General features: G+C 35.8%; 1 protein-coding gene across 1 annotated transcript in view; it reads right to left on the bottom strand.

Moving 5' to 3' along the window:
- SGCZ (sarcoglycan zeta) overlaps nt 1-26,554 on the bottom strand; it is a 292,741-nt gene that overhangs the window by 51,466 nt on the left and 214,721 nt on the right. Inside the window, exon 4 of the mRNA XM_021705916.1 lies at nt 26,108-26,230. Within this exon, the coding sequence (XP_021561591.1) occupies nt 26,108-26,230 (123 nt within the window). The remainder of the gene's footprint in view (nt 1-26,107; nt 26,231-26,554) is intronic.

The following is a 26,554-nucleotide window of genomic DNA, read 5'->3' on the forward strand; positions in this document are numbered from 1 at the left end:
AAAGAAACCCCTCAGGTTATAAGAGGGGGCCCTGTCAGATTCAGGGTATGTTTGTGACACCCTCTCTCTCTTACTGTGACCCCCTCATAATAGACTTCACCCTGGCGGGGCGCCGAGTTACAGACTGGATGGTCGTGAAAACGTGGGGAATCAGATTATATGACGACCCTAGAACAAGATGGCATGATCTAGGAAGTCTTTTCATGATTAGGCTAAAAGTCCAAACCCTCAGCGCCGTCCTGGGGCTCACCCGATCTAATTTTGGACACCATATTTGGGGGTTCGCACCACCCACGGATAAGCCAACTACTGAATCAATTCCTAGACCCGAGCCAAGCAGTGCGCCCTTCACTACTGCCATCCACACCCCACGCCGCGGTAACACTGCAGTTATTTCCTCTATAAAGAAAACCCTGTACTAAATACATCCTCATACTTTCTCTGGAACGCCTCCTCCCACCCTCTCTGGGATATACTAAGCAATGCCTACCTTTTTCTCAATAGCACCAGGCCTGATCTCACCCGGTCCTGCTGGCTATGCTATCGTCCTCGGCCACCTTATTATGAAGGCACTGCAATTATAGGAAACTACACCATGAGCCTGAATTCTAATGCTTGCTGGTGGGCTCCGAGCACGGAAATAAGCCTGACCCTACAGCCAATCTCTGGGAAAGGAACTTGTGTGGGCAAGCCCCCTTCGGGGGTCCAGTCCTTATGTGCCCAGACTTTTCCCATAGTCTCCAATGATTTTCACCTGCCCCCCGAGAACGGATGGTGGATGTGTTCCACTGGCTTAACTCCGTGTTTTCATGGGCAGGTACTCACTCAGTCTGAGGGCTTTTGCATTTTGGTACAACTACTCCCCAGAATACTGTACCACACTAAGGAGGACATATTCCAGTTGCTGAAACAAGAAGGGTACCCCCGGGTTAAAAGGGAACCGGTCACTGCAATAACCCTGTCAGTGTTGCTAGGACTAGGCCTTACTGGGCAGGGACAGGTATCGCCTCCCTAGCCACTCAATCCCATCATTACAGTATCCTTCGGGCTGCAATAGATTCTGACATAGAAAAAATAGAAACTTCTATTTCACACTTACAGGAATCCCTAACCTCTCTGTCTGAAGTAGTTCTGCAAAACCGTAGAGGCTTAGACCTACTGTTCTTCCAACAAGGTGGCCTCTGCGCCGCCTCTGGGAGAAGAATGTTGTTTCTACACCGACCATTCAGAAATAGTAAAGAAATCCATGGCTAAGGTGCGAGAAGGTTTGGCTAAGCGCAAATTAGAATGGGAGCAGAGACAGGGATGGTTTGAACGTTGGTTTAACTACTCACCTTGGTTAACTACACTACTGTCTGCTTTAATAGGCCCCGTGATCATACTCTTGCTGTTGCTAACCTTCAGTCCATGTATTTTAAATAAGCTAATAACTTTTATAAAAGCTAGAATAAACACTGTTCAACTTATGGTCCTCAGACAACAATACTAACAGGTGCCCCTGGACAACTCGGCATGTTAAAGGAATTCAAGATTAGATTCCTCTACCCTCATGAGAAGTGGGGAATGAGAGAACCATAATAGAGTATACCATAAACTTAGGTTAAGAGCATACTATAACCCAATAAATATGTAATCAGCTTGTGGACAATAGCACAGCCATTTTAGTTTTCTGCTTTAAAACATAACCTGTAGCTGTTTAAAGTTTCAGTTATGGGAAAAAACTGTAAAGCTCTAGTTCAAGCTTTAACCCCTTCCCTTGACCCACTTTCCCCTTAGCAACAACCAATCAGGTGCCAGGGGAAAATCACCTAAAGTTTCCAAATGTCTCTGCAACTTCCCCAGCTAGTGGGCCAAGGTCAGCCCAAGTTAAGCTAGCCAATCCTCCATGATTGAGCTGACAACCAGAGGTTACTACCCAATCAAATGGTAACAGGACTGGAAAGTCCCCCCAAACTCTTCCTCCCTTTGTGTAAAAGTGTAAAAGGCATCTGCTTAAGGAAGTCAGGGCCTCTGGGTGTACTCCACTGCATCAGTGGTCGACAGAGGTCCAGACTCGAGCTTGCAAATAAAGACCCTCTTGAACTTTCATCGGAATTGGCTCTTGGTGGTCTCTTGGATTGAACTTTCGGCTACTACAGACTGGATAAAGAAAATGTAAACATACACAATGGAATATTACATAGCCATAAAGAAGAAGAAAATTATTACCTTCACAGCAACTTGGATGAAGTTAGAGACCGTCATACTAAGTGAATTATTGCAGAAACAAAGAACTGAATATCGCATGTTCTCACTGGTAAGTGAGCCCTGAACACTAATCACATTAGCACCAGGGTGGGATCTTTACTAGCTAGGTACTGCTAGGGGAGGGAGGGAATGATCATGGTGGGGCCACATAACAACACAAAGTGTATCTGGTCCACTATCATGGGGATTGAGGGCCACCTAGAAACCCAAACTTCACCCACATAGAGCATACTTACGTAATAAATCCTCACTTGTACCCCACAACTCTATAATAAATAAGTAAATTATAAAAAAAAGAAGCATAACTTTTCTCCATTGAACTATCTGAATTTCTGTAAATTTTTTTAAAAATGAAATTCTGAAGAAAAATAAAATACTTTTCATAAAACTTATTCAATAAAATTATTGATAATCATAACAGGCCATGAATGGTACTTACAAAAATTAAAGAATTCATTAATCTGAAGCTGCTGATGGTCTTTGCCTACGCCCGTTGAAGTTTTTTTTTTGTTACTTCCTTCCTCCATTTTTTTCTTTCCTATTCAGGATTGCTCTGGTTCGTGTTGTTTTCCTTACCACTTCTTCTGTCATTTTTATTGATTGTAAGTATTTTAAAAATTACAATTTTCATTAACTATAAGTATTTTTAATTTACTTGTATTTTTTTTTTTTGAGTTGGAATCTCACTCTGTCGCCCAGACTGGAGTGCAGTGGCCGCTCCCAGCCACCGCAGCCTCGACCTGCTGGGATTGGGCAATCCTTCTGTCTCTGCCTTCCAAGTAGCGGGAACTACAGGCATGCGCTAACACGCCTGGCTGATTTTTTGATTTATTGTAGAGATGAGGTCTCGCTGCCCAGGCAGGTCTCGAAGCCGCAGCCTCAGGCAATCCACTCACCTCAGTCTCCCAAAGTCGCGGGATTACTGGCTGAGCCACCGAGCCCGGCTTTTACTTGTATTTTTAATTGACATAATTGTACACATTTGTGGATACAATGTGATACTTCCAAACATGTTTATACTATGTCATGATCAAATCAGGGTAATTAGCATATACATCAACTAAAACATTTATCCTTTCTTTGTAGTGGGGACCCCTGAAATTATTCTTCCTTCCTAATTATAACTTTCAACCCATTGACTAACCTCTCTCCCTCTTTCTCTCTGTCTTCCCCTCCCCAGTCTCTGGTAATCAGTGTTCTAATTCCTACTTTGATGAGATTAATTTATTTAGATTTCATTTATGAGTGAGATTATATGGTGATTATCTCTCTTTGTCTGACTTATTTCACTCAATATAATGTCCTCCAGGTTCATCCATGTTGTTACAAATAAAAGGATTTCATTTTTTTGTACTGCTGGATAGAATTTCATTGTGAATATCTACCACATTTCCTTTATTCATTTATCTGTTGTTGGACATTTATGTTGAGTCCATATCTTGGCTATTATGAATAGTGCTGCAGTAAACATGAGAGTGTAGATATCACTTCAAAACACTAACTTTTTTTTCTTTCTGAATCATATAGTAGGTCTATTTTTAAATTTTAGAAGAAATTTTATACTGTTTTTCATAAAGTCTGATAAACATAATTTACATTTTCACTAACAATGTATGAGAGTCCCTTTTTCTCCATATCCTGACCTACACTTGTTATCTTTTGTCTTTTTGATAATGGTTATTCCAAGTGGAGTGAGGTGATATCTCATTGCTGTTTCCATTTGCATTTCCCTGATGATTAGTGATTTTGAGTATTTTTTCACGTATCTGCTAGCTATTTGTATGCTTTCATTTAAGAAATGTTTTAAAAAGTCTTTTGCCCATTTTAACAATTGAGTTATTTATTTTCTTGTTATCGAATTGAGTTCCTTATATATTTTTGATATTAATTTCTTATCAAATGTATAGTTTGAAAAAATGTTCTCCCATTCTATAGGGTCTATATTCATTCTGTTGATAGTTTTCTATACAACTTTTTAATTTGATATAATCCCATTTGTCTACCTTTACTTTTGTTTTTGGTGTCTTATCCAAAAAACTCGTCTAGATTAATGTCATGAAGTATTTCCTTTATGTTGTCATCTTATACTTTTGTAGATTGGAAACTTACATTTATGTCTGCAATCTAGATATGCTAATATTAGTTTTTAAGTAAGTTATAAGAGACAAAAAGGACATTAAATATTGATAAAATAATTGATTTACCAAAATATATAAAATAACTATATATGACCAAGATATAAAACTCTAAATATGCAAATCAGATATCAATAGAATAGAAGAAAAAAATAGATAGTATTTTCAGATATATTCTAATTTTAACAATTATAAATCTAGATAGAAGATTGATAGGAAAATATAAGACTTGAACAGCATTCAACCTACTAGACCTGACATATATAAAACACTACAATCAATAACAGCAGAATATACATTCTCTTTAAGTGCACTTGTGACATTGTCCATGGCAGAATGCCTGATAAGTTATAAAATAAATCTTCTTTCATCAGTTGGTGAACATTTCACTAATTTAATTATCGACTATTAAAAATAATGCTGCTATGATCATTTTTGTACAAGTTTTTGTGTGGACATACATTTTATTTCTCTTGAGTAGGAGTGGAATTGCTGTGTCATAAGGTAACTCTGTTTAAATTTTAAAGGAAATGCCAGGCTATTTTCCAAAGCGACTACACCATTTTATATTTCTACCAGCAGTGCATGAAGGTTTCAATCTCTTCACATCCTCATCAACACTTTGTTATTTCTGTCTTTTTTTATAATAGCCTTTCTAGTTTGTGAGAAGTAGCATCTCAATGTGATCTAACCATACAATGCTAATGGGAATGGGGTTTCTTTGCAAGGCTCTAAAACTGATAGTGGTGATGGTTCATAACCCTGGGAATGTATTAGAAATCATTGAATTTTATATATATTTTAAATGGGTGGGTCATATGAGATGTGAATTATATCTCAGTAAAACTGTTTTTTTAATAAAATAAAATAAGTCAACATATTTAAAGGCATTGAGATAATAGAGTATCTTTTTCAATCAGAATGAAAAAGGAGCTAAAAATAAAAAATAGAAGAAAAAATGAAAAATCTATAAAAATGTAGAAATTAAACAACAGTGTTAATGAATGAGTAAAGAAATTATGATAGATTTTTAAGAATTTGAGACAAAAGAAAACAAAAGCACACTCTATCTTAAATATAGGATGCAGCAAAAGCAGTGCTTTTAATTTCAGAAAGAAATTAAAATCTATATTACATATTTTAAAAAAGAAAAGAGAGCTCAACAATATAATCTTATACATTGAAAAAAAGAAAAGAAACATAAATCGGTTGTGTTTCTATACACCTGCAATGAAAACTTCAAAAAGAACTTTAAGAAAGTAATTCCATGGATAAGAACTTATAAAATTATATTTAGGAATAAATTTAACCAAGAAGGCTAATGACTTGCCTACTGAAAACTGCAAAACAAGCCTGGCTCAGTGGCTCAGCCTATAATCCTGCGCCTTTGGGAGGCTGAGGTGAGTGGATTGCCTGAGCCCGCGGGTTCGAGACCTGCCTGGGCAGCGAGACCTCATCTCTACAATAAATCAAAAAATCAGCTGGGCGTGGTAGCACATGCCTGTAATTCCGGCTACTCGGAAGGCTGAGGCAGAAGGATGGCCGGAGCCCAGCAGGTAGAGGCTCCAGTGGCCGGCAGTGGCCACTGCACTCCAGTCTGGGCGACAGAGTGAGACTCCAACTCAAAAAAAAAAAAAAAGAAAACTGCAAAACATTGCTGAGAGAAATTAACAAAGACCTCAATGAAAAGACATCCCATGTCCATGGGGAAAAATACTTAATATAGTTTAGAGGTTAATACTGCCCTTAGTAGTCTTTAGATTTAATGCAATTTTTACCTAAAGTACAACAGGCTTTTTTCACATAAATAGAAACTTGATCATCAAATTCATATAAACAGTGCCTCAAATAACCAAAATAATCTTGAAAAAAAGCCAGATAACTGACATTTTCTGATTTTAAAACTTCACAAAAATCTACAGTAATCAAAACGGTGCGGCCCTAGTATAAGGATAGACATATAGATCAACAAAATACAATTAAAACTATAGAAATAGATCAACATATATATATATGGCCAATTGCTTTTTAATGGGTGCTAAGTCTTTATATATGTGTATATGCACAAACATATGTAATAATCATATATAATTGAAGTATGGTGCAAAGTAAGAATCCCTGTAGAAGTCAAAAATATAAATTAAAGAAAAAAGACTGACAAGTGATTCAAAATGTTGAGAACTTTCTTATTTCATCACTACATAACTAAAATCTATGATTGTCAAAAATATGGACATAAAGAAAAAAATTGTATCCGCTAAGAAAATATATAAAATAGATCTTTCTTCCAAGATGTCAGCAAGATGATTGACTATAGGTTCTTGGCATTTGTATGTCTCACATAAAAGGATGAAAATAACAAACAAGTACTTTTTACCTAGAGTGCTTAAAGGACAGCACTGGACTCCAGCATGGAAGTGGAGGTAACTCAATGAAATATAGAAACCCAGAATGGGTTTGGCTTGGAAATTGTCAGGTTTGGCTTGGAAATTGGTCTTTGTGGACAGGTAAGCATTGTATTACAATTGCTTATAATACTCAATGCATTAAATTGCTGTACAGGTTTGTAGACTAGAAGCAATATTATATCATATTTAAGCAAGGTGTAAAGTAGGTGGTACCATCTAGGCTTGTGTAAATACATTCTATGATGTTCACACAATGACAAAACGACCTGAAGATTCTTTCCTTGGAATGTATCCTTGTTGTTTAGTGATGCATGGGGCCGGGCATGGTGGCTCATGCCTGTAATCGCAGCACTTTGGGAGGCTGAGGTAAGAGGATTGCCTGAGCCCAGAGGTTTGAACCAGCCTGGGCAACTTGGCGAGACACCGTTTCTACAATAAATCAAAAAATTAGCCAGGCATGTAGGCGTGTGCCTGTGGTTCCAGCTGCTTGGAAGGCTGAGATGGAAGGATCGTCTCAGCTCAGCAGGTTGAGGCTGAAGTGGCCATGAGCATGCCACTGCACTCCAGCCTGGGTGACAGTGAGACTAAGACCCAATCCCCCCAAAAAATTGATGCATGGTTACATTCTGCCTTTTTCTCTCTCTTCTTATCTAACTCTCATAAGCAATATATATTTGTCCACTTGATGGTGTTCCAGAGATTCCCTAGTCTTTATTTACTTTTATTCTTTTTTCTTTTCTTTCCTTCACACTCAATAATTTAAATTGTCCTGCTTTCAAGTTCGCCTATTTTTTATGCCATCTGTTTAAATCTACCATTGAGCTTCACTAGTGTATTTTTTATTTAAATTATTTAAGCACTAGTATTTCTGTTTGCTTTCATACTCTTTATCCATGTTCTTATCTTATTTGTATGACGTTTCTCTAATTTTCTTTGTCGATGTTTTTCTTTAGCTCTTTGGACATACTTCAAATAGTTATTTCTAAATTTTTATCTATTAAGTTCAATGTCTGAATTTATTCATGGTTGATTTTATCTATTAAGTTCAATGTCTGAATTTATTCATGAATTTATTCATGGTTGAATTTATTCATGGTTGATTTATTCATGAGACTATGATGTAATCTAATACATTATTATGTATAAAAATGTTATTTCATGTGTCTGAAGTATTTCTACAGGTTATTTTATATAAACATAAAAATTGGTAAAAATCTATTTTGGTTTATATTTGTATGCAGTGTCAAATATTCTTGGCAGGAGAAGACTTCCATTTTCAGTGACTACAATGTCAACTAAATATCTGTTTAAAATATCCTTTCAATAAATATCTGTTTAAAATATCCTTTCAATAAGCCATATTGTTTTGTTTCACTGCATAATATGTTTTTTGTTGAAAACTGGACATTTGAATACTACAAAGTATTTACCCTGGAAATTAAATTCTCCCTATTTTTAAGAATTTTGCTGTTTTTGTTTTTATTACTGAAGGTTTTTAAAAATTGTGATAGTTTATTTGTTTAGTGGCTTACTATAACTTTTTTTGGTAAAGCTGTAATTTATTTTATATGTGGTACTGAAGTCTCTGTTTGTAAACTTGTGCCCAGCTAGTGTTTTGAAAGAAATTTTCTTGAATGCTAGGAGCTATAGAAATAAAAACAATCACCATACAAATAAAACCAAAATGAAATGAGTAACAATTCTCTTAGTCATCACAAATTGGCTCTGTATTGGGATACTCTTTCAAAACTTTATAGTTGAGCCTAGGGATCAGCCCAAAGTGCAAGTTTAAGGTCATTTCAGTTTTTTTCTGAGTACGTATCTTGCCTTGAGCATACACATAGCCTTTTAAATCCATTCTATACATGTGTGCTATTGAATGTCCTTATTTTCCAAAAAAACTCTCTTTAATGTTTGCTCCTGATCCATATATAGTCTATTTTATGTTTTCAGCTTAATCTTTTGCCCCAATATATGTCTGTTGTTAGTTCAGCTTGTGTTATTTTTTCAGTAATGTCCCCCCACTTTTCCAGCCTGCTTTTCTAGTCTGAGCTCTGAGGTAGGTAAAATTGAGAAAAGCACTGGTTCTTTCTGGAAGACTCCAGACAGGTTAGAGCATACATATGTGATAATTTATTTATAAGGGTTGCTCTGTTTTAAGTGCTTTAAGACTGCCATAATACCAGGAGATGGCAAGTAAAAACATAAGAGTTTTTGACCATTAAAAAATAATAATAATTGTTCACTTGGTTGCTATAAACCTTTGACTCTTTTTCTGGGTTTGATTGGTTTCTCCTTTTTTTAAAAAATGCTTCTATTGAGGATTAAAGTTTGAACTTGCTACTCCACCATTTTGCTGATATAAACCTCAACTAATACTTTAAAATTATCACTATGTTATATTGAGTTACAATTTTCTGTCACATATTACTCTTTTCTGACATGCATTAACAGATTGATAAATATGTGTTGGTATTGTGCAACCAGAACACTTTCAGGCTGTGTGAATCAGTTGCAATTTAGTTTCTATTTTAGTTTGACCCATCAGACTTCAGTACACAAATGTGTGAGACTATGATGTAATCTAATACATTATTATGTATAAAAATGTTATTTCATGTGTCTGAAGTATTTCTACAGGTTATTTTATATAAACATAAAAATTGGTAAAAATCTATTTTGGTTTATATTTGTATGCAGTGTCAAATATTCTTGGCAGGAGAAGACTTCCATTTTCAGTGACTACAATGTCAACTAAATATCTGTTTAAAATTTTACACATTTAATAATTAAAATATTTCTTCATAAGTTAGTTTCTTGCTTTATGTATTTCAAGCTATTTTTGTCCTCCATTATATTTTCAGAGCCAGGACCTGTATCCTGATGCTGAGTAAGCCAGTCAAATGACCTGTGCAACTATTCCTATAAGTCATTCCACCACTGTGTAGCTAAAGATTACTAAGGTGTAAATGAAGTTGTAATGTGTAATGAAGGCAAATGAGACTGCACAAATATATCCCAATATATCTCAAAATATCTGCAGTTCAATTTACCTTTACCTTCACCCAAAATTGCCTGTGACAGAAGTTGGAATACAATGCCAACATCAATTCCATTATGTTTACCACTGTAAACTCTACAATATAACACAGTACTTGGTGTATAGTGGGCATTTAATACACTTTGGCTAAATAAATGAATGTATAAATAAAGTAAAAAATGATAAAATAAACCAGAAACTTTTCCCTCTGTGTAACAAAATGATGTTTTGAATTATTTCACCATTTCCTCTTCACCATATTCCCTTTCCTCTTCATATATCACCTTTTTTAAAAAGGGTGTTGGAGTAATAGAAAGAAAGTAAAAATAGCATGGAGTTTCCAAGGTGTGGGAGAAACATTTGGAGAATTATAAGGCTTTGGGGAATATAAAGGAAGTAACAGGAGAACAGGACTTTTCTCTCAGAGTAGTAAATGACTATGTAGGATACCAAGGCATGGATGGGTATATTAATCAAGGAGAAAGATGACAAAAGACAATGTGGGAGAAATGAACAAATACCTCAGAAAACACAAACTACTAAAAGTCAATCAACATGGAATAAACAACTGGATGGTCTTACAACTGTAAAAGAGTTTGAATTTGTAATTAAAATGCTTAAAAAAACCCCCAAACACTCCATGGTCAGGCTTGGTGGCTCAGCGTGTAATCCTAGCACTTTGGGAGGACAAGGCAAGTAGATTACTTGAGCCTGTGGGTTCAAGACCAGCTTGGGCAACTTGCCAAAAAAAAAAAAATTCAAAAATTAGCCTGACATGGTAGCATGCACCTGTAGTTCTGGCTACTTGGAAGGCGGAGGTGGACGGATTGCTGGAGCCCAGCAGGTTGGTGGGGTGACTGTGAGTGTACCACTGCACTCCAGCCTGGGTGATGGAGTGAGACTCCAAGTCAAAAAATAATAAAATAAAATAAAATAAAATAAAATAAAATAGAAAGCTTAGAAAACAAAACTCCTCCAGATGCAGATGATTCTACTGAGAATTTCAGCAAACATTTAAAGAGAATGTAGCACCAATTTTTCACAATACTTTCTAGAAAATATAAGTGAAAGGTACACTCCCTAATATATTTTATGAGATTAATATGACACTGTTACCAAAACCAAAGAAAGGAAGTACAACAAAAAGCTATTGGAAAATATTGCTGATATAATTAGACACAAAGTCCTCAATAAATTATTAGCAAATCTAACCAAGTGCTGCATAAAAAAATTATGTACCATAACCAAGGAATGTAATGTTCTTTCAACACTTAAAAATTTATCAATATAAGATAATGTGTCAATAGACTAAAGAAGAAAAAAATAATAATTATATCAATTGATGCAGAATAAGTATTTGGCTTACTATACACACATTCATGATTTTTAAAAAAAACCTCAGGAATCCAGGAATAAGAAGGACCTTCCTTAATTTGATAAAAAGTATACATCATACTTGATGATAAAAGACTGAATAATTGTTTTTTTTTAAGATTGGGAACAGGGCTAGGTTGTCCAATCTCACCATTTTACTGTATACAAATAGTGCTGGAATGTCTAATCATTATAATAAGACAATTAAAAGAAAGAGAATATATACATGTTAAAAAGAAAGAAATACAATTGTCTCTACTTGCAGATAATATGAATGTCTACATAGAAAATCCTTTTAAAAAGTGCAAACAAGTTTTGTGTAGCTAATAAGAGGATTTGGTGAGGACACAAAATTCAAGAATATAAGATCAACACATTAAAAATCAATAAAATGTTATATATTAATAATGAGAATGTAGAAACAAAAGTTAAAACATTAGCCGGGCTCGGTGACTCAGTCTGTAATCCCGTGCCTTTGGGAGGCTGAGGTGAGTGGATTGCCTGAGCCCGCGGGTTCGAGACCCGCCTGGGCAGCGAGACCTCATCTCTACAATAAATCAAAAAATCAGCCGGGCGTGGTAGCACATGCCTGTAATTCTGGCTACTTGGAAGGCTGAGGTGGAAGGATCGCCGGAGCCCGGCAGGTCGAGGCTGTGGTGGCCGGGAGCGGACCCTGCACTCCAGTCTGGGCAACAGAGTGAGACTCCAACTCAAAAACAAAACAAAACAAAAAAAACAGTATACATTTATAGTTACTCCAAAGTAAATTTTAAAAATTAACAAAACATGTATAGTTTATCTGTGATAAAAATTACCAAATGTTCATGAAATATATCAAAGAGAACCTAAATAAATGGAGCGATAGAACATTTTCATGAACTAAAGAACTAAATATACTACAGATGTCAATTTTCTTAAAATTTATGTAAAGGATAGGTTTATTGTAATTTCCATCAAAATCTAAGCAAGATTTTTTTAGGCATAGAAATACATATTTTAAAATCTATATATAAAGACACAAGCCATAGTATAGCAAAAATAATCTTGAAATAAAGAAAGTAGTTGGAGAAATCACTTCTTCAAAAATGAGTCCTTGGCCAGCACTCAATCCTTTAATTCCAGCACTTTAGAAGTCTGAGGTGAGAGAACTGCCTAAGCCTGTGGGTTCAAGACCAGTCTGGCAACATGGTGAGACCTCATCTCTACAATCAAAAACAGTAGCCAGGCCTGGGAGCAGGCACCTGTAGCTCCGGGTACTTGGAAGTCTGAGGCAGAAGGGTTACCTGAACCCAGTAGGTCAATGCTGGGGTGGTTGTGAGTGTACCACTGCACTTCAGCCTGGGTGACAGAGTGAGACTCCAACTCAAAAAAATAAAATAAAATAATAAGTCCTACAAAATAGTGATAATAATCAAAATAGTGTGGTATTGGCAGAAGGATACAATCCCAATCAACAGAAGAGACTGGAGAACCTGGAAATAGACATAAGTATGCCTAACTAGTTTTTTGACCAAAGTGCAAAAGGAAATTAATGGAGAAAGGGAAGACTTGGGACAATCTAATAATCCTAGGCAAACAGAAAAAAGAAAAAGAACATTGACCTAAAACTCACATCTTTAAAAAAAAAAAAATCTTCTTTATTTTAAAATTGTGAGGTACAGTTAAGGGTTAGGTATACATATATGCATTGTGCAGGTACCCTTGTTGATGAGGTGTGTCCCCCATCCTCAGACAGATATCGACTACCATTAATCCCACCTCCCTTCCCCTCCCGACTCCCCCCCCATAGTTTCCTGCCACTGTCAATCCTTTTCTTACAGTATTACGATACTTGTTCAAGGTCCACTTATGAGTGAGAACATGTGATACTCAGATCTTTCTTTCTGTGAGAGATCACTCAGTATTATAGACTCTAGTCCTATCCAGGTTGTTGCAAAATTCATGATTTTGTTCTTTTTATGACTGCGTAGTGTACCAGTCAGAATGACAATTATCAATAACTCAAAAAATAACAGATGCTGGAGAGGATGTAGTGAAAAGGGAACACTTATACACTTGGTGGGAGTGTAAACTAGTGCAACCTCTGTGGAGAGCAGTGTGGCGATTCCTAAAACCTCTAAATATCGACCTCCCATATGACCCCGCAACCCTCCTACTGGGAATATACCCTGAAGAACTCAAATCAGTCTATAAAAAAGATACCTGCACACATATGTCTATTGCAGCATTGTTCACAATAGCAAGAACCTGGAATCTGCCATGCTGTCCATCGAAAGAGGACTGGATTAAAAAACTCACATCTTATACAAAATTTAACTTAGTATCACAGACTTAAATGTAAACTTATAAAACTTTAGAAAAAATGGAGAAAATTTGTGCTATGTTGTGTTAAGCAAAGAATCTTTTTACATCAAAAGTGTGATTCATAAAAGAAAAAATATGTATTGCATCTCATCAAATTTTAAAAATTTGTCTCATGAAAGACCAAGCCAAAAGGAAGAGAAAACATGCTACAGAGTAGAGGAAAGTATTTGAAGACTATAGATCTGAAGAAAATTAGTATCTAGAACATAAGAGAACTCTTAAAATCACAGCGAAAAGCACAAACAATTTAAAAAATAGGCAAAAGATATCTAGACATATTACTGAAGTGGATATATTCACGGTAAATAAACACATACAGATGTTCAATATCATCAGCTATTAAGGAAATGCAAATGAAAAGCACAATGAAATATCATGTCATTACAGCTTTTCTACAAAAAATAATGGCAGGATGAGGCGAGTGGACCGACTGAGTCCATAGGTTCAAGACCAGCCGGGCAGTTGGAAGAGACCTCATCTCTACAATAAATCAAAAAACTTGCTGCATATAGTAGCATGTGCCTGTAGTTCCAGCTACTTGGAAGACTATGGTGGAAGAATCGCCAGAGGACAGCAGGTCGAAGTTGGAGTGGCCATGAGTATGTAACTGCACTCCAGCCTGAGTGATGGAGTGAGACTATAACTCAAAAAAATAAGATAATAATAACGGCAACACTAAAGCTGGAGAAGACCTGGAGAAACTTAATTACTCATATGTTTCTGGCAGGAATATAAAATATTACAGCCACCTGTAAAACAGTTGGACAGTTTCTTATAAAACAAACCATGCATTCACCTTCGGACCCAGCCATCACATTCTTGGGTGCTTACTACAGATGAAAAAAAGTTATATTCCCACAAAAATCTATACATAATAGCTTTATTCATAATAACTGAAGCCTAGAAGCAATCTATATGTTCTTCTATAATGAATGGTTAAATAACGTGTAACATTTATTTTATAGAATACTACATGGAAGTGAAAAGAAAATAATTAACATGCATAACTACTTGGATGAATCTCCCGGAAATTATGCTAAATAAAAAACTGTCCCTAAAGGTAGCACATAACTGATTCTAAATATAACATTCTTAAAATGACAAAGTTATAGAATTGGAGAACAGAGAAGTGATTGCCAGGGATTAAGGTGAAGGTGGGAAGGAAATGAATGCGCTTTCAAAAAGATAGCAATTGAATCTTTGGGATGATAGAATTGTTCTGTGTCTTAAGTGTATCAATGTCAACCTCCTAGTTGTAATATTGTACTATATGACAGGGACCTCCAAAAAACCGGAATTATTTTTTGGAGGGTGGGTCCTTGGTAGTATAGGCTTTCCCCACCAGGTGAGTGTTTTAGGAACCCATTGGCATCAATGTACCAGCTAGCATTGTTGTGTGAGGCTGCATTCAGCTTCAGTGAATTTTTTGGGAGAGTCTTTCAACACATTTGCCTGTTTCATGATGTGTGATTTATGAGTGCACCTGCCAACACCACACTAAGTGTGCAGCAGTTTTTGACCCTGTGCCCTACCCTCCCTATTCACACGATCTCTCTCAGAGCAAATTTTGTTTGTTTGTTTGTTTTTTCCCCTGGATGAAAAAAGTCCTAAAAGGGAAATGTTTTGCTGACGTGGAAAAGGCAAAAAAGGCACACACAAAAAAGCAGAAGCACTAAAAGGAATAAAAACTGACAAGTTATAAAACTGTTTTGAGCAATGGGAAAAGTATCTTGAAACATGTACTGCATCAAACGGAAAGTACTCTGAAAGTGACTGAAGTTTAAGCATATAAAAGTAAATGCACAGTTTTTTATAAATAAATTCCAATTTTGGGGGGGTCCCACCTTGTAGCTTTTTGAGAAGTTACCATTGAGGAAACCTGGGTCAATATTGCAGGGAATCTCTCTATAAATATTTCTTACAACTTCCTGTGAATTTATAAATATTTTGAACAGAAAGTTTGTAATCAAGATTCTGTTGGTAATTTCTCCTGTAAAGTCAGGATTTTGAAGTTTCCACCTGAGCATGTACCTTGACATATATGCCTATACAAATTTTTTTTCCAGAGGAAATTTTTGACCTTGTCAAAAAAGTGAGTTCCAGTCTACCTCTGAGCACCAGTGTGAGGGTTTAAAGCAATTAGTTATGTAACCTGGCCAGAATAATCAGGAGTGGGACTCTATTTCAGCAATGAAATGATATATCTCACAGCCTAAGGTGACCATAGGCTTGATAATGCCACTGAAAGAGAGAACAAAAAGAGAAATAAAATGGACCCAAATTTCAGCATCCTACTTCATTCAGTAGCAGATAAGGCCTGTGTTTCAACCACTCAACAGACACTGCAACCTTCCATTGTTCGAATCTAGCTAAGGAGCACATAGCCACTGATGTATCTAGATCCCCAAGATCTATCACTGTAGCAAAGCCACATCATCAGAAAGCTACTAACCTACATTGTATAATTTCAATTTCCCATATAAAGGTTTTCACCAAGTTGAAATTTAATATTAGATACATGTATTCTTAAGATTTACTACAACAATTTACCATGTTACTTTGGACTGAATTGTGTCCCTCCCCACTTCATTCATATGTTAAAGTCTGAACACTCAATGTCATAATGCTTGAAGCTGGAGCCTTTGGGAGATAACTAAGTACAGATTGAGGTCATGAAATTGGGGCCTTCATGATGAGTTTGGTCCCTCATGATAAGAGGTGGAGACACTGAGACTCTCTTTATCATGCGACCACACAGCAAAAAAATCCAGCCACCCACAAGGTGATTGAGCCCTCACCAGAATCTGACCATCCTGGCACCCTGATCTCAGATTCCAATCTCTAGAACAGAAGAAAAGAAATTTCTGTTGTTTATTCCATTCAGTTCATGATAATTTGTTATGGTAGCTTATACTGACCAAGGCTTATGTGGATAATTTTTTTTATATATATTGAAAAACTTTATCTGAAGTTTATTAATTTTATTGTTAATTTTTTCAATTATAAACATTAAACCTGAACAAAAGTCTTATGCATAATTTTTAAAACTCTTGTATATTCTTTGGGTCTCCATTCAAATTTTGCTAAATCTCATTGGTTTTATAACATATCTGCAAATTCTTTAAGAGTCCTTTAATAAAAGTATATGAATTTTATGTTTTAGAAAATTTTCTCTAACTCTCTCCTGACACTCTTTCTCTTTGAAGGCTTACCCTTTAAATACAGGTTTTCCGAAGTGAGGAAACTGAGGTGAGCAGATGGGTCATGTGTAGGTGTTCTCATGAGTGGTCCTATCTAAACTCCCTGAGGACAACTATTATCAACTTCCAGGCATGCAAGTGAGCCAGCCTTCACATAATACCAGTCCCCAGACTTTGAGTTGCCTCAGCTATCACCAAATGGAGCAGAGAACAGCTGTTTCCACTAAGGCCTGTTCAAATTGTAGGCTGTGAGCAAAATAAGTGTCATCATTGTTTTAAGGCCATTGAGTTTTGTGGTAGTTTGCTACATGGAAATAGACAACAAGAACACCATCTGTCCAACTAATGTAGACAATGGATCCAATCTAGACTCATCATATGGTGCACCAATTGGCAAATATCTCCAGTTTCCTTTGAGCTCCTCAGTTTTTCCTGGATTTATGACATAAATATTTTGTAGAATGTCTCTTAATTTGAGATTGTGATACATTTCTTCAGGTTAATATTTAGAACACATGTTTTTGCTAGAAATAATGTAGAAGCTATCCTTTCTTCTTGTTGTAGCCTATCGGGTGTTGCCTGATGTCTAATTGTCCCATGACTGCTGGTGTTTATTTTCACTATTTGAGTAAGATAATGACAGCCAGAGATTACCATTGTAGTTACTTTCCCCCCTTTTAAAATTAATGTTTCCAAAATATGCATAGAATATGTAAAATATTCAGGTCTCACATCACTTTCTTCCACTAGTGTTTCCATCCCCAGATACCTTGCCTAAATAAACGTTACTCTGATGATTGTCAAATAGTGCTTTTCTTATCACATGATTTCTTGTACATTTTTAGTTGACATCCCACTGAAAGGATGATAGTTATGATTTATTCATTTTTATCAATATGAATTCACATATTTATATTTTATTTAGTAAGTCAAGTTTATTATTATTATGAATAAAAGTATATTTGCATTATATCATTACACAGTTGTGTGTGACTTCACAATAGGGATATGTACTGAAAAAATCATCATAGGTGATTTAAGCATTTTGCAAGCATCATAGAGCATACGTGCAAAAAACCCGTATGGTATCGCCTTCTATACACCTAGGCTCTATGGGGTAACCTATTGGTTCTAAGCTACACACCTGTACAGCATGTTACTTCTCTGAATACTGTAAGTCATTGTAACACAATGGAATTTGTATATCTAAACATAGAAAAGGTGCAGAAAAATAACAGTATTAAAGATTTTTTAAAAGGTCCACTTGCATATGGCATTGGGAATTGCTCTGGGTGAGTTAGTGCGGGAAGGGTGAATATAAAGTTCTAGGACATTACTGTACACTACTGTAGACTTTATAAACACTGCATGGAGGCTACACTAAATCTATTTTAAAAACATTTTTCTGCCTTCAATAATAACCTTAGCTTACCATTATTTTTCTACTTTATGAGCTTTTTGACCCTCTTGTATTAACACTTAGTTTAAAACATAAATACATTTTACAGCTGTACAAAATTTTATCTTTATATCCTTACTCAATAAGCTTTTTTCTATTTACATTTTTAAACTTTTTCATTAATCACTAAAAAAGCACACATATTAGTCTACACAGAATCAGGGTAATCAATGTCACTGTCTTCCACCTCCATATCTTGTCCCACTGAAAGGCCTTCAGGGGCACTAAAATGCATGGAGCTGTCATCTCCTGTGACAACAATACCTTCTTTTGAAAAACCTCCTGAAGTACCGGCCTGAGGCTATTCTACAGTTAACTTCATTTTTTTAATAAGCAGAAAAATATATTCTAAAATAATAAAAAGTACAGTATTGAAAAAAAAAAGCAACCCAGTGGTTTATCATTATCAAGTATTATGTACTTTACATAATTGTATGGGCTAGACTTTCACATAACTGGCAACACAGTGGGTTTGTTTACATTAGCATCACCACAAACATGTACATACTATGTTGCACTCTGACTTTATGATGACCACGATGTCACTAGGAGCTACGAATTCTTCAGATCTATTATAATCTCATGGGACTGTTGTCCTATACGTGGTCCATTGCTGATGGAAACATTGTTATACAGCATGTGACTGTGTGTGTTGTGTGTGTGTGTATGTGTGTGTGTGTGTGTGTGTGTGTGTGTGCGTGCGCGCACGTGCGTGCATGCATGCTCAAAGTGACCATGAACCTTTGAGGGTGTGCACATACCTCTCCCCATATGCATACACAGTCATGTACTGCATAACAATGCTTCAATGATGGACTGCACATAGGGCAGTGGTGGTTCCATGAGATTATAATGGAGCCCACATCTGCAGTTTTATGTAAGAGAAAGTAAATTCCTCTCACATACTAGAAAACTTATATTGTTTGAGCTACTGTATTAAGGAGATATAGCTGGTATTACTTATCTATCTTCTTTTATCATTCTTTTTATATTTTTTAGAAGTCTTCAAATATCTCTAAATATCTAGTAAAAAGTAAAATTTTACATTTCTGATACGGATATACAATTCTCACTTCATGTATTTTTCAACTCTATTATTTTCTTCCTTTATTAGTGTCTTTTGTATTTCTGCACAAGTATTTCTTTTACAAATAACAAACAAATACAGATAATTTTATTGACATTTAAAATTATTATTTGGTGGAAATGGCATTTACCAAATACCAAATTTGTGCCAGTGTTGATCATATAAATTATTTTCATATGTCTCTTTTTCTACATCAAAACCCTATGTGGTAAGTGGTTCTTAACGATGTTCCCTAAAGAAGAAAAAACAAGCCTACAGAGATTCAGTACTTCTTTATGGTAAATTCAATAGCACCCTCCTTTCCTTTCCTCACCAAAGATGTTCGCACCCTAAATCCTGGAGATAGCAAATATATTATGCCACACGGCAAAAGGGATTTTGCAGATGTAATTTAGGTTACCAATCAATTGACCTTAAAATAGAAAGTGTATCTTGAATTATCCAGGTATCTGGACAATGTAATCTCAACAATGTAATTGGCAATAAAGTCACACACGATTTAAAGCAGATAACCTCTTCCCATCTGTTGGAAGAAAGGGGGAAAAAAAGAAAGATGCAGCAGAAAGGGAAGGTGGAAAAACTCAAATCATGAGAGGGATTCAACTCACTGTTGTTGGAGACTGGCTACTTCTGGCTACTTGGAAAGTATGAGAAGGTCGCAAGGGTAGTCTCTACCTGCAAAAACCAGGCCCTCACTGACAGCCAGCAAAGAAACTGCAAGCAATTCTAGTGTGATATATTCTATAACTATTTTTTTAAAACATCATCATGATATATAAGAAATCAGATTATTCATTTATACAATGGCAGGATAAGTTACATATCCAGGAGATTTTTTTTGGCTCTAAGACTTATAACTATAAGAGAAACTTTAAACATTAGATGAACACATTTAAAACTTCTACACAACGAAGTTAGTTGATACAACCACTTTTTTTGTGTGTAAATGAGCTGTACTCTGTTGACTTCCTTCACATTTCAATTTCCTGCTATTCAATTATATTTTTTTAAATGTTGCTTTCACAAAATAGGAAAAATATTTTATATAGAGTTTGAGAATATAAAACAAAGCACAGAGAGGGCTACTAGTAGGCTACTCAGAGGAAACAGCTTATTTGTTGAAACTGGTATGGTTTATTATTTATGTGGCTCAAACCTGAAATCAGTTTATACTTGGAGTTTTGAGGGGGGCAGGTGAAGTGATACTAATCTCTAATGCTTCTGACATTTTTAATTTCAATGAGCTTAAAAAGCAACTAGAAAAATGGATTGAATGGCTGATCAAAATCTATAGACTTGAAAGGCTTTGCCAGAGAAAATTAAGTGATTGGGCATCACTTTTCTCAGTACCTAATCAAATCGCATATCTTCAGGGAGTATTCCAATAAGACAGCCTCCTTCATCCTGGTGCCTGAGTGTTACCACATTCTTGGCATTTGCACAGCTCAGAGGAACAATGGCCTATCTAATAGAAAGGTTGAGTCCAAAGTTGACCCCATCACACTGTGCCAGTTTAATAGACAAGAACAAGATTGTAGAATTCAAACTAATAAAAACAAACCAGAAAATATTGATCGTAACCCAGGAGCATGGTGTTTAATTTAAAAGACAGCTCTTTAGAAAATACTTTATTCTGTTGTCAAACAAGCATTGAAACTTGTCTATCCCTCCAATCATTCAGTTAGAACAGAGACAAAGGATTGACACTCTTGGCTTTCAAACACACACTAGGGCATGGGGTGAATGCAGGGTTGGCTTCACTATTCTTTCAAATTGCCAGTTTTAATTGCTATTGTCTGGGGGGAAAAAAAGATTTATTCTTTATTTATACATTTAGTTTTTTCTCTCTTTTCTGTCTTAGGCAAAATAGACCTAAGTCCAACTAATAGCTTTTAATTTAACATGACTGTATTCCATGGAGATGAAGTTTTTCACTTTATAAAGCTGGGTGACTTATTCATGCACTTAGCTTTCTAAAGTTAATATACTCCATGGAATACAAATGAAACTTCAGATTGAAGTTGATTGATTCTGCCTGAAAGTCCTAGATTTAAGAATCTTCTGTGTGTCAAGGTTTACTCCTTCTATTTGTTGACTAGGTCTCAAAAGATAATTGTGGTAATATCTTTGGCTAATAGTAGAGAATAAAAAATGAAAATAAAGTTTTCAAGTGTGTATAGGTGAGCTAAAGTATACTCAGCTTATATATTCATTGATACAGACAGGGCATGTTAAGAACAAATAAATATATTTAAATTAAGATTTAAGCAGACTGTTACTGAGGAAGTCAAGTAATGTCAAGAGTAAAAAATTACAAATTTTAAGCATAATGATTTTTCATTATGGTGATAGGATACTGACAGGTGGTTTTTTCAGGTAGGTGTCTACCATTTTACTTCTATCCTCCTCTTCAACTCTAGTAGTATTTGAAATGTATCAGGTAAATGTCTGTGTGTTTATAGATAGGGTAAATATAAACTTGCAGAGCTACACTAGATCTGTGAATGATTTTAGTTATAACTGATTTTCTATTGGATGTATAGAGTCACCCAATGTCTAAATAAATTCATCTACTTCTGTCATCCTGAAACAAAGGTCCGTTTATAAAATGCCACTGTTCATAAAGCATACACCCAGAAGGAATCCATTTTCATTTTGATTTCTATGAATATTGCTTAAATAGAAAATGTCTGTGCCACAGATTTAAAATTCTAGAATAAACTTCACATACGTCTCTTGTCACATGTAACTTTGAAGTCTTGTCAGTCTAGCTACCTAATTTATACAAAGCACCCTGGAGTCAGTGTCTCTTTGTACTGTTATTTGTCAAATGATTCAAGCACTGCTTTAAAGTGTATGTGAGGTTACTAATCAATCTCAATGCCCTAAAACTGCAGACTATACTATGCATAACTTTTTCCTCTAAGCATGTGAAATTTTAAATTATATTTGCCTTTGATATCTTTATTTTCCTCTATTTTGAGAGCATCACAGGAAGCAATCAAGGTGCTGTAAAGTTAATATTTGGTATTCTGGTAAAGAAGTAAAGACCAGGCAGGAATTTAGTGTGTAAGTGGGTATATGGGTTCTTCTGTGAGAAATAGAAATATAAATGTGATTGGACAGTGTGGGCTATAATAAAATTAAATATTTTCTAATTTAGCATGTTCTTATTAATAATGGGTAGCCTGTTGAATATCTACCTCAGGTGAAAAGTCAGCATTGTTTGCTACAGGCATTCTCATAGTTTTTTGGTGTTTATTTCATTCTATGTTACACTTCAACCCCTTGTGAAAAGCTGCTTAGATTCTGAAATTATGACCTCAAAATTTTATTGTTTTATTATTTAAGATCTTCTGAAAGCATAAGATGCAGATATCTATTATAAAACTGATCAATTGTCTGAGATAACTGGAAAATATAGATCAAGAATGTTAGGAAGAATCAATGCAAGGTAATATAAATATGTTGTGACAGAGAAATAAATGAAAAAGGAGAGCCATCATGAAACATATTTATGAATCTATCTATACATACATGTATATCATGCTTGCATCACACGTACACACAGATTACACACACAAGGAGTGAAGAGGGGGAAGAAAATGAAGAAAGTAGAGAGAGTGAGATAGAGCAAGAGAGAATGTATAGATGCCTGCTCTAAGGGACTTAAATTAAAAGCAGAAAAACTTAGATTTTTCAGGAAGCATTTCCTCCCCTGACTTAGTCCAATTAACTGTTCAAGGATGGTATCCAGGCTAACAAACAGAAGAAGAAAATGAAGGTGACTATCCACCTATCTCAATGAAAAATAAAAAGCCAATTCATGGGTCTACGTTTGTGAAGACAGCACTTCACTGGAACCTTTATGAGACAATTCAAAGTAATATAAAGATCAGAGGAAGTTAAAATTCCATGAGATTATAAAAACTGCCAAGAGCTCTAGAACTTCCTTTTACTTATGAATGCAAAGTACCCAATGGGAATATCTGAATATGGATGAAGGAAATTTTGGATACATGTGTAACGTCCTACAAGCTATGTCAGGGTTATGTTTGTCTTAGCAGTGATAACTGGCAGGTATTAGTAGGGTTCGAAGAACATTAATATTGTCCATTTCAGCCAGGCTCGGTGGCTCATTCTGTAATCCCGCGCCTTTGGGAGGCCTTTGGGAGGTCTTTGGGAGGCCTTTGGGAAGCTGAGGTGAGTGGATTGCTTGAGCCCGCAGGTTCGAGACCCGCCTGGGCAGGGAGACCTCATCTCTACAATAAATCAAAAAATCAGCCAGGCGTGTAGCGCATGCCTGTAATTCCGGCTACTTGGAAGGCTGAGGTGGAAGGATCGCTGGAGCCCAGCAGGTCGAGGCTGTGGTGGCCGGGAGCGGCCACTGCACTCCAGTCTGGGCGACAGAGTGAGACTCCGACTCAGAAAACAAAAAAAAAAACTGCCCATTTCCCATGAGGATGCACCTACCATGAGACTCCCCATTTGCTCACCAACCAGCAATTCAAATGATATTGCTCAAGAGATTAAAACCAATGTTCTTTCTGATTTATCTGTGTTTTGTGCCAAGCAAAAACCTCCTGCTTTTTTAATTCTTGCTCCTCCAACTCAGAATTCAAGAAAGTCAATCTTGCCCCCCATGCATAATTCTTTTTATTATTTTTATTTATTTATTTATTTATTTATTTATTTATTTATTTATTTTAGTTAGAGTCTCACTCTGTCGCCCAGACTGGAGTGCAGTGGCCGCTCCCGGCCACCGCAGCCTCGAACTGCTGGGTTTCGGCGATCCTTCCGCCTCAGCCTTCCAAGTAGCCAGCTTTTTATTATTTTTAAAAAATTTTCCCAGGGAGGCTTAAGAAAAAGGGATTGCAGGTAGGCAGTCCTGGGGATAAGCCCAAATACTCACACAGTGGTTCAGGCTCTAGTCTCTCAGCAGGATACTCTCACCAGACAAAGGAAGTGATGGAAGTGATTAAATCATGCCCCAATAAGTTGAATAAACCGATGACTAACAGGATGAAACACACAAAAAGAAACAATTTATTGGAAACTCCTCTGCTTATGATATTATATAAACTGACTGAAATTAGTAGGAACCAAGATGACTTGATCTCCCTTTTTTCTTTGACTCCCTGGGCAAGTCAAAAAATGAAGCATGTAGTGGGGGGCACAATTTGACCTTGTTAGAGGAGCAAGAAAAAACAACAACTAAAAAAGTGAGCTTGCCAACATCACAGCCTGAATTTCCACCAGATGTTTCATACTAACACCTCTGAAATTGTACATTTGACCCAAGAGAAGGCAAGAATCAGTAACTGCATATGCTTAAGGACTTTCCAGACCTCCCTTTTCCTTCCACCAATCACTCATAATCCCATAATTTACCCCTAAAAACTTTTCTTAAAAAATAAAAATACTGTCTTAAAGTCAGCACGGGTAGACAGATTTGAGTTGAACTCCTGTCTCTTTGTTGGTTTACCTGCAATAAAAACCTTTTCTCCTCTCAAAATCTTGGTTTTGTAATACTGACTTCCAACCCATTGAACAGTGGACCCTTTTGATCTGCAAAAGTGGGGAGGTTTAAATGTTACCCAGCCTAAGGGATGCCTGGCGAGGATTCCTATTCAACAATCTGTTGTGAATCTCATTGCCATTTAATTCACCTTTCTTGCAATGGAGACCCTTGTGTTAGGGGCATTTGCAACACTATTTTTATAAATAAATATAAAAAGCTAACAAAATTTCTTCATTATGTACCAGTAACATTCTAAGCACACACACATGCACACACACACATAATCTGAACACTACTCATCGTTTTAATCACACAGATGAAGAAATATTAGTGGTATATTTATTTAATATATTGGGTGGCAAAGACAGGATTCATCTCCCGCAGTTCTAGAATAGTCTTTTTTCTTCCATTGTCATACTAACTGCTCTACCACGGTTCACAGAACTCAGTTTGACCTAAATAAATGATAGATATCCCATGAGCTGTTCCCAAATTTAGGTCTGGGAAACACTACATCAAATACATCTCACTTTTTTCCTTCCTTTTATTAAAAAAATGAAAATCTTCTTGAGTACTTTTCAGTGATTTTAAAATATATTATCAAAATAACATGTGCCATGTTTGCAAATTAAGTCATTCAAAAGAATGTGCTCAAAATTGTCATCAAATTCTTCTTCAGTCCAATCCCCACTTTCAATTCTTTCAGTTTTTTGTTTATATATTTTTTAAAGGTCAGCTGATGTTTGTTTGCTTTTAATGATCCTAATATTATAATAACAGCTTTAATTACATTTAAAAATAGGCATTTGGCATTATTTCTTGGTTTACGTTCTTTTAAGGATAATTATGAGTGTTACGAAACAAGAATTTCGTTAACTTACCTATATCCTTTCGCTCCTATTTAATTGTGAAGTCGATATTTTTATTTAATTTCTTTCATATATCTTTTACTTTTAAGTAACATCCTCCAAATTTTATTTGTCCATCACCTTTACTAACCTTTATTCAGTATATCCTGGCCATCTTTTCTTACCACATACCTCCATCCGAGGCATACAACTTTACTTTTATATCGTTAAGATAGTTAATATTTACCTTCTTCTCTGCAACCACAACCAGTTCCTTCCATATGAAGACTATTTGAAAATCAAATGTTCTAATATCATGATATGTGAGACACCCTGGGAACAATAGATCTTATTAAGTACATCTTTTGCAGTTGTATATTTTTCCAAAAAGTAAACATTTTTCCAAGACCTTCATCTACAGTACCTGTAACTTTCAGCTTTTCAGCCCCAATGGTAATCTCATCTTCATCTGCAGAAAACAGCACCCTGCCATCTTCACTGGCTCTCACTTCAAATCTTTTACACTGAGCTTCCACAGCATCAGCTCCTATGGTCAGAGGAAAGGTTTAACAATGAAACTGGTATGCAGGAAACCATTAACATGTATTTTTTATGAAAAAGAATAGAAAGGCATATATTATTTAGTTGGTTTAATTCTGCTGTATGTTTTACATCCGAATTAGTATTTTCCTTTTCTTTTTGGTTTTGTTTTCAGCAGGCTGTCTAATTTGGTAGAGTATTTTTGGGCTGGTTTGGTTAGGCGTACATGTGGCTTCGAGATGGCTGACAGAGTCGTAATCAGGTCTGTGAGTTTAGTCAGTTAAAAACACTTCACAAATCCACAAATTCAAGGAAAGAAACAGAGAGAGAG

The sequence above is a fragment of the Carlito syrichta genome, unplaced genomic scaffold, assembly GCF_000164805.1.
Source record: "Carlito syrichta isolate Samal-C Ts95f unplaced genomic scaffold, Tarsius_syrichta-2.0.1 Scaffold314817, whole genome shotgun sequence".
Lineage (NCBI taxonomy): Eukaryota > Metazoa > Chordata > Mammalia > Primates > Tarsiidae > Carlito > Carlito syrichta.